The sequence below is a fragment of the Nuphar pumila genome, chromosome 14, assembly GCF_984573655.1.
Source record: "Nuphar pumila chromosome 14, dmNupPumi1.hap1.1, whole genome shotgun sequence".
In the NCBI taxonomy this organism is placed as follows: domain Eukaryota; kingdom Viridiplantae; phylum Streptophyta; class Magnoliopsida; order Nymphaeales; family Nymphaeaceae; genus Nuphar; species Nuphar pumila.
The window spans coordinates 79,856,415-79,866,016 of NC_143262.1; the positions used below are offsets into that span (position 1 = coordinate 79,856,415).

Below are 9,602 nucleotides of genomic sequence, written 5' to 3' on the forward strand. Positions count from 1 at the left end.
ATCCAAATCGCCTCTCTCTCTCTCACACACACACACACAGAGTCGGCATCCATATCTACTACTTCAAACACAACACAACACACTCAAAGAAAAGCAAAGGAAAAGAGGAGGGAGGTGGGTCATCCCGCTCGTGCATTACTTTGCTCTCGAGCCCTACACCCCATCACACAAAAGCACTCTCTCTCTCTCTCTCTCTCTCTCTCTCTCTCTAGAGTGGCTCGCCACCTCCCCTCACACTCATCATCCCCACCACCTCTCTCTCTCATCATCATCTTTCCAAATTCCATATAAAAACACCTCAATTCTCTCCCACCTCCTCTCATCAATCTTCCTTCTTCAATCTCACCAACTAGGAAGAAAAATGGCGTCCGAGAAGGTTGAGACCGTGATTGCAGGAAACTACATAGAGATGGAGACAGAAGGGAAAAGAAGCACAGCAAAGAGCAGGCTATCCAAGCTCTTCTGGCATGGCGGCTCTGTCTACGATGCCTGGTTCAGCTGTGCCTCCAACCAGGTACCCCCCGTTTCACCTCTTTGCTTAAGGCCTGTGAAATTAAAGAATGTATAATTTCTTTTTGAACATTTTTTTTAGTTTGTGTTTTTTGATCATGTATGTTTTTTGATCATGTATGTTTTTTTGTGATGTTGGTTATGAATTCAGGTTGCCCAAGTGCTTCTGACATTGCCTTACTCATTCTCCCAACTTGGGATGTTATCAGGCATCCTTTTCCAATTATTTTATGGGCTGATGGGTAGCTATACGGCTTACCTTATTAGTGTACTTTACGTTGAGTACAGAACCAGAAAAGAAAGAGAAAAGGTGGATTTCAGGAATCATGTAATTCAGGTAAGTCTCTCTCTCTCTCTCTCTCTCTCTCTCTCTCTCTCTCTCTCTCTCTCTATATATATATATATATATATATATATATATATATATATATATATATATATATATATATATACCCACACATCCACAAACACATTTAGATGCATGTTTCAAAGCTATAAGTAAAATTAAATGGGGTTTTGTTTCCTTCTTTTTTTTGGGCCAAGCAATAAATGAGAATTCTCTACTTTTGGGCTGTAGTGGTTTGAAGTCCTTGATGGGTTGTTGGGAAAGCATTGGAGGAACGCAGGCCTCTTCTTTAATTGCACCTTCCTTCTATTTGGTTCTGTGATTCAGCTTATTGCATGTGCTAGGTATGTAAGCTGCTCCAATTTATGAAAAAATGAACTTAATTGGTATCTTTTTTCTTTTCTTTTCTCTGCTTTTCTATTATGTCTTACAATGTAATTTCTTTTTCTTGTGGCTGGGAAACAGTAATATCTACTACATCAATGATAACTTGGACAAGAGAACATGGACATACATATTTGGTGCTTGTTGTGCCACCACAGTTTTTATCCCATCATTCCACAACTACAGAATTTGGTCATTTCTTGGTCTCATGATGACTACCTTCACTGCCTGGTACATGACGGTTGCTGCACTGCTTCATGGACAGGTAGCACACAATTTTGAAAGTTAAATTGACACATTCTTCAAAAAATTAAAAAAAGAAAACAATCAGAGATGATGAAGTTTGCCAAAAGCATCTTTAGTTTTTATTACTATTTTATTAATATCAGCATTTTATTATGTGCAACTTTTTGGTAGGTTGAGGGAGTACAACATTCAGCCCCAACTAAGGCAGTTTTGTATTTCACTGGAGCTACCAACATCCTATACACTTTTGGAGGGCATGCTGTCACAGTGTGAGGCATATTTTACCTTCCATGTTTGTTTACGTTGCAAGTCAATTAAAAAAATACCCTTGGTTTTGATTTCGTCATAATTAATCTGTGAATTGATTATCTTTATGCCAACTTGGTAGAGAGATCATGCATGCAATGTGGAAGCCTCAAAAGTTCAAGCTCATATATTTGATGGCTACAGTCTATGTTCTAACCCTCACTCTGCCCTCTGCCATCTCTGTTTATTGGGCATTTGGAGACTTGCTGCTCAACCACTCAAATGCTTTCGCTCTGCTACCAAGAACTGGTTTTAGAGACCTGGCTGTCATTCTTATGTTGATCCATCAGGTAACATCGCCATTATTAACTGTCAAGTTTTTCTCAAGAAAATATTGGTAGTATAACACAAAAATATAAAAAAATGAAAATAAAGATTTTAAATAATCAGAGAAAACCATTTCACTCACTTGTGAGCTCATTGATTTAAAAACCCTAGGACCCCTTGTCCACCAATGAGTACACCCATCTTTGAAAATATGAATAATATAACAGCACGGAAAATAATGTTTTTACTGGGTTAATACCGCAATAAAAAATGTTATATTTTTAAAATAAATGATATTTTAAAAAATAATGTTTTATTTAGTAGTTTTTTAAAGAAAAAATTTGCCATATTTGCAAAATAGTAGCGATGTTTGTGACTATTCCTGGCATGTACATAAAAAAAACCCATAAGAACAATGAAAAAAAGAAATAAAGGAACATGTAATTCAAGATAAGATGAAGACGTAACTGAATTAAGGTTTTCATTTTTTGTTGTTTTTAGTGATAATTAGGAGAAACTATCAATAGATAACACCTGTTGATTAGCAATAAGCCCAAGATGATTGCTCGTTTGGTAGGTATGACTCATAAACATCACCAAGTTGAAGGGGCATCACAAGTTCGAAATAAACAGGTGGTGCATCCTTTGCCACGAGATCAAACTTGTGCGTACTCCCAAGTGGGCTTTGGGGACCCAGGTTTTACACTAATGAACTCAGCGAGCGAGCCCGTTTTTCCCTACCTATACAAAAAAAAAGGGTAAAAAAACATATTGATATTTAGTACTTGAAAAAGGAAACTAATTAACAAAGTATAAGTCTCCATATTGTGCTCACTTTGGGACTAAGTTGCTGATTTGCATGATACAGTTCATAACCTTCGGATTTGCATGCACACCCCTTTACTTTGTGTGGGAGAAGCTAATTGGAATCCATGAAACCAAAAGCAATCTCAAGCGAGCCTTGGCCAGGCTTCCAGTGGTTATCCCAATTTGGTTCCTTGCCATCATCTTTCCTTTCTTTGGACCCATAAACTCCACTGTTGGAGCTTTCCTTGTTAGCTTCACTGTCTACATCATCCCTGCCTTAGCCCACATGATAACTTTTGCACCTGCTGCTGCAAGAGAGGTACAACGCTTTTCTCTGATTTTCTTACTCTTTCTTAGTTGATCCTATTCATTTTGACTGAATTGTAGTCTTATGATCATGTTACTGATGCAATTTTAATTGGGTTTTAACTTACAATTATGCAGAATGCAGTAGAGAGGCCACCATCCATAGTTGGAGGCTGGGTTGGGTTGTACTGCATCAATGTGTTGGTGGTAGTCTGGGTTTTCATTGTGGGGTTTGGTTTAGGAGGCTGGGCGAGTACCATCAACTTTATTCGTCAGGTCTACACATTTGGGCTGTTTGCAAAGTGCTACCAGTGCCCCCCTCACAAAGCTTGAGCTTCTTTTCTTCTCTTACCCTTTTGAGAATCCAAATGTTGTAAAGGGATTTACTTGCCTCTCTCTCTTTTCACTTTCATATCTTATGATATACTTATTTATGGGAGCCTTTTTTCTCTTTCCACTTGAAGTCTTTTGGGTGTAACATGACCATCGGTGCTTCATTTCAGTCATTCTTCTTTTGAATGACAAAAGTGTTTATCTTTTTCATAATGAATAGACCATACGAAATCATTTTGGATGTGGACCAACTCAATGGGCCCTATCATTCATGCATGGGATGTAAGGGAGTACTTGTCCAAGCGACCAAGCTTGCATGTATGCGTTTGGACATGAGCAAAAGGCACACATACAAGGAGAGAGAGAGAGAGATGGACTGTAGTTAGACAAAGGACAAACGTTTCATGGACGGACATTGTTTAGAAGAGCATATTTTGCACACAGCCCCAAGCCTCTAGTGTTGCATTCACACTCATTCTTCTCTCTCTCTCTCTCTCTCTATATATATATATATATATATATATATATATATAGAGAGAGAGAGAGAGAGAGAGAGAGAGACTCGTGACTTGAAAGGATCTCAAGTGATTCTTTGACCGAAGTTTCGTCCTAGCGTTTTGTGTGCAATACCATATATACCCAGATTCATAAGGCCTTGGAAACTAGTAGCTGGGATAGGAAGTGGCAGGCCTCTTAGAGGTGGTAGCTGTTAATTCCATGCTTTAGAGTAAATACTAGGGGTGTCAACGGGTAGGGTTTACCTGGCTGAATCAAACCCTATAGGGTCCAGGTATGGTGACAAATAAAAAGATACAATTAAGACCCGGGTCCGGACCTGAAGGTTCGATTAATACATTGACCCAGGTATAGTTTGTGAAATTTGATACCAGACCTGGGCTCGACCCGAGATCCGATTAAGACTTGTAATTTTTCAATGTAAAATGATAAAAAAATATTATTTTATCGGGTATGATCCGAGTTTGGTTCATGTAGTTCTTATCGGGTCCGAGTATGGTTTCTCTTATAGTAGATCCGATTAGACTCCGGTCTGAACCAGATACCATACCCGAAAATCTGGTCCAAATATAGTTCCACCTGGGTCCGTACCAAACCGACTCGTTGATACCCCTGGTAAATACAATGTCATTCCTATCCCAAATTCATTAACTCCTATCCCAGCTTCCAGTTTCCAAACACCCACCTGGTGGTAGTTTGACCAACATTTTGCCAATTGCATTAACTGTTATCCCAGTTCCTAGATTCCAAACAGAACCTAAAGGACAACTCCATTTATGGGCATTATCTATTGCTTGATATCCTAAAAAAGGCCCCTTGCTTTCAGAAAAAAAATGTTAAGACCCAGTTTTAGTTTCACTGAAAACTGTCAAATGGAGACCTCACTCAGGTTAACCGCGACTAAAATGCTCCCGTTGAACAATAATATAGACAGCCGGAACCAGAAAATTTATATAGGAGGGGCTGGTCGTGTGTATATTATATATATAACCACGAATGATGAGCACTTCTGTAGAACGATATTAAGAGAATAATCGACTTTATTGAACCCTTCAAAAACTAAAGTATTACACTACAACAAAGCAGTAGATTAGCGACGACCACATTCCGTCGCGAATCCGTCGCTAACCATGTTAGCGACGGATTAGCGACAACGCGGCGACAGTATGCTTACGTCGCGAATATTTCGACGCTAACTGGCGACGGAATAATTCCGTCGCCAGGTCCGTCGCTAATTGCGACGGAATAACTAGCGTTATATTCCGTCGCCAATCCGCCGGTACTAAACGGCGACCACGGCTTGGCGACCGATTTAATTCCGTCGCTAGATTAATATGAATAGCGACGGATGGTTCCGTCGCTAAGCCGTCGCTAGATTAATATGAATAGCGACGGAATCATCCGTCGCTAATCCATCGCAAACACGAAAAAAAATAAAAAAAAAAAATTATTTAAAAATTAATTACCGAGAACTGTACAATTTCTATTTCCTGTACAATTTATATTTCCTGTAAATAAAAAACAAACCACACAAAAAAATTCATATAACAAGTATCTATAATAATTAATCGTTCCACCTTAAAATTAAGAAGTTTAATTATTTACAATTCAACAATTACAATTAGGAAAAATAAAAAAAATAGAACTTCTTCAACACAGTCCTCTAATCATCGCCAAGATTTTGTGCGTCTTCTTGTTCATTGTCTTTATCTGTCCCTTCAGCTCCACTACCCTGATTATCGCTAGCAGCCTACACAAGAAAAGAACAGTCAGTATTGATAAACAAAATATAATGAAATAAATTACACACTATATGTGATTCTATCATGTGCTCATGTGTGATCTAAGGCAATAAAAAAACTCTATATGTGATTCTATCATGCTCATATGTGTGCTAAGGCAGTCAAAAAATTGAATATGTGATTATAGCATGTTCATATGTGTTCTAAGGCATCTAAAAAAACTCTATATGTGATTCTACCATGCTCAGATGTGCTTTAAGGCAGGCAAAAAACTATATATGTGATTCGATCATGCTCGTATGTGTGCTAAGGCAGTAAAAAAATTGAATATGTGAATATAGCATGCTCATATGTGCTCTAAGGCAGGCAAAACCAAAAATTTTATATGTGATTCTATCATAAATGATATATAACATGTTCATATGTGTTCTAAGGCAGTTAAAAAACTCTATATGTTATTATAGCATGCTCATATGTGTGCTAAGGCAGTCAAAAAACAGAATATGTGATTATAATATGCTCATATGTGTTCTTAGGCAGTCAAAAAACTGAATATGTGATTATAGCATGCTCATATGTGTTCTAATGCAATAAAAAAAACTTTATATGTGATTCTATCATGCTCATATGTGCTCTAAGGCAGACAAAAAGTTAAATATATATATATGTGATTCTATCATGCTCATATGTGTGCTAAGGCAGTCAAAAAATTGAATATGTGAATATAGCATGCTCATATGTGCTCTAAGGCAGGCAAAGCAACTTTATATGTGATTCTATCATGCTCATATGTGTGCTAAGGCAGTAAAAAAATTGAATATGTGATTATAGCATTTTCATATGTGTTCTAAGGCATCTATAAAAACTCTATATGTGATTCTACCATGCTCAGATGTGCTTTAAGATAGTAAAAAAAACTATATATGTGATTATACCTGAGAGGGACCTGGAATCGAAGATCCCCTATCCTGAACAGCGGCCTTAATCTCATTTCGGAGAAAGGGGGCGACGGTGTATTGGAAGTAGTTATTCAGTGATTCATTAATGATCTCGCGTACATCATCACCGGAAAGAATAGTCGGCTGCTTGGAGCTTATGTCGGCGCAAGAAGTCGGTGAGCCGTAACTGGAAGAACCAATAACTGGTGAAGTGTTCATATTACTCCCAAACCCGAACACGCGACCTTTTTTGGGTTCACCTGCTGCAGTCACCCATGCTGTAGGATCAAATGATGGATGCTGAGTAGCGTCTTCGCCATATCGCTCTACCATCTGTTGCTCATATGCCTCCTACAAAATAATGTTTAAAGTATTCATTAATAATTAATGATAACATTATGATAACTTGCATATATATTGCAATGATTATTAATAGAATTAATACATACCGTTGTCGTTCTCGCCTTCTCTGATACAAAGACTCCCGTGGTCTTCCGTTTATGTGTTTCTACAAACACATCCTTATATGGTACACTGTCTCCTTTTTCTGCTTCCTGCGAAGTTAAATGACAAAAGATTTAGTACAAAAAATTGCAACAATACTTATAAAATTAATATTATATATTGATGAGTTACCATTTTCTTTAGGTGGCTCCCAAATGTCTTAGATCCACCTGTGTGTAGATGGGCTTCGGGCATCTTCGATCGATTTTGTGAAGCCTTCGCAGAGCGATTTTTAAATGCATCTCCTGCCCACATATCGCACATTTCATCCCAGTAATCTCTCCTGATAGTAATAGGACCATGGCCCTTCCACAGTAATGGATCATCTACTACGCCAAATGCTTTTTTTGCTGCAGTCTTCATAGTGTGCAGCATGTCTGCAAATCGATTGGCAGCCACCTTCTGTCACACCTTCCTTGCATCATTTTCTTCCACCGTAGTTGCAAAGCGATTCGAAGCCTACAAATATTTTCAGAAAGTTAGTAGACATTGCTTAAATAAATTAAATATGAAACACATTAACTATGAGGAACAACTGTATACCATGAATGAGGACCACAATCTGTCTAACACCTCATTTGGGTACTCTTTCCATTGAGCAACTGGTCCTGGTAGATGTTGAAGAAGTGAATTCCTAATCTCCCATACTACTTCTTGTGGCTCAAACCTCGTGCTGCACATGAATTGTTACACAGTAAATATCAATATAAAATATTTAAAAGATATGCAATAATTGAAAACAAAACACTTACGGTCGATTATCGATATACACTATTCGAATGAGTCTTCTTGTGCCAGCCTGAGAAGACCCTGTTTCCTGTGTTGGCTGTTGACTTGTGCAATCAACTGGTGTAGGTGGGTCGTGTACAGGCGCAACATCATTTGTAAAAAAATATATTAGAAATTCTCAGAATGTGCATTTGAACTAATCAAGCATCTAATTAGTTATATAATATATCTACATGCAAGCATGGATACAATTACATCAAACATTGCAATACATCATAATCATTCATATCAAATAAATGGCAAACATGTACCTGCAGCAAACACACTTCAATATCTCACTAACTACTACCATGCTTAGCATGGACTCCGTACTCCAAAAATAAGAACACTTCCATATTTCTACATTAAAAACATGCTCAGCATGATCTCCGAACTCCAACAAAGCAGTCCTAGATATCAACAACTAAGTGAGTGTGTGAACAATAAAGTGCTGCATTCAATAAATTAAATAACATGTGATACGTTTGCATCACTTACTCACCACGGGTATTTACCCGATTTGCATTGTTTTTGTCATTTACTTACCACAGGTGGCCGAGCACGAGTTGGTTCCGTTGAAAAATCTGCACAAAAACAAAACAAATTAAGTAACAAACTAACTAATCATGAAACAAGATGAAACACTAACTAAAAAAATTAAAACAAATTAAAACAACTCTAACTAATTGAAAGAAGAGAAAAGAAAAATAGTATATATGTTAAGCCAAATCTAACTAGAAGATGATAATTTAACAAACCAGCTATAACATGTTGAACCAGTCGACTAACATAAAGTCATATACAATTTCTAATCTGAACTACTTAGCAAAGGAATAGTAAATCAATCAATTAGTTTACTAGAAAAGATGTGAACTCCGTTTAACCACCACTATCATAAAGAATTCAAATAGCCCTAATCTAACTAACTGATTGTGAGAACATTAAATACCAATCTATCTAAGAAAAATATAATTATAAAAGACTAATAGATTGAAATACTCTAACTAACCAGATTTCAAGAAAACAAATTGAAGTAAAACTAACTACCAGTAGACATTAACAAACTAACAAATTGAACAACATGGACAACTTGTATATATACATTACAAAAAAAATTTCAACTTAAAATCCATATGGACAACATATATGCAAACTACACTTAAAACCATATGGACATCTTATATACACATATTACAAATTTTTTTTCAAGCTAATCACATGGACAACATAGGGATCACATAATAACTTTTTTTTTTTTAAAAAGAGATCACATGGGCAGCATAGGTATCCATAACAAAAATTCTTTTCAAAACAGATCACATAGGCAACGTAGGTATCTCATAAAAATTTTTTTTTCTTCAAACAAACACATAAGCAACACAGTATTCCTACTAAAGATTTTTTTTTTCAAACTGATTTACATAGGCAGCATATTCAGTAGTACTTGAGAAAGATGAAGAATCTGCACTTGTTCTGTCCAACATTGGCAAAAAGTAGGACACATGAAACAATGCTTGCTATTTAGCAATACAGTGGCTAGCATGTGCAATGGAAAACATTTACCAACTATTGTAAATAGAAAGTATTCTTCATGTGATTTTGTGATTTAGATGTAAGGATACATTTTGA

General features: G+C 36.8%; 1 protein-coding gene and 1 long non-coding RNA gene across 2 annotated transcripts; one reads left to right on the forward strand and one right to left on the reverse strand.

Annotated features, from left to right (window-relative positions):
- Nucleotides 1-226: 226 nt before the first annotated feature.
- On the forward strand, nt 227-3,629 carry LOC149817068 (auxin transporter-like protein 3). Its single transcript, XM_089987292.1, has 8 exons — nt 227-514; nt 662-847; nt 1,088-1,200; nt 1,322-1,505; nt 1,658-1,755; nt 1,875-2,082; nt 2,928-3,185; nt 3,311-3,629. The coding sequence occupies exons 1-8, from the start codon at nt 362-364 to the stop codon at nt 3,503-3,505; spliced, it is 1,395 nt and encodes a 464-aa protein (XP_089843418.1). The 5' UTR covers nt 227-361; the 3' UTR covers nt 3,506-3,629.
- Nucleotides 3,630-5,579: 1,950 nt separating this feature from the next.
- Nucleotides 5,580-8,558, reverse strand: LOC149817069 (uncharacterized). The gene is made up of 2 exons (XR_016427703.1): nt 8,520-8,558; nt 5,580-5,771 (listed from the first exon to the last, which is right to left on the reverse strand). It is a non-coding gene; the product is annotated as an uncharacterized LOC149817069 (long non-coding RNA).
- Between the last annotated feature and the right edge of the window lie 1,044 nt (nt 8,559-9,602).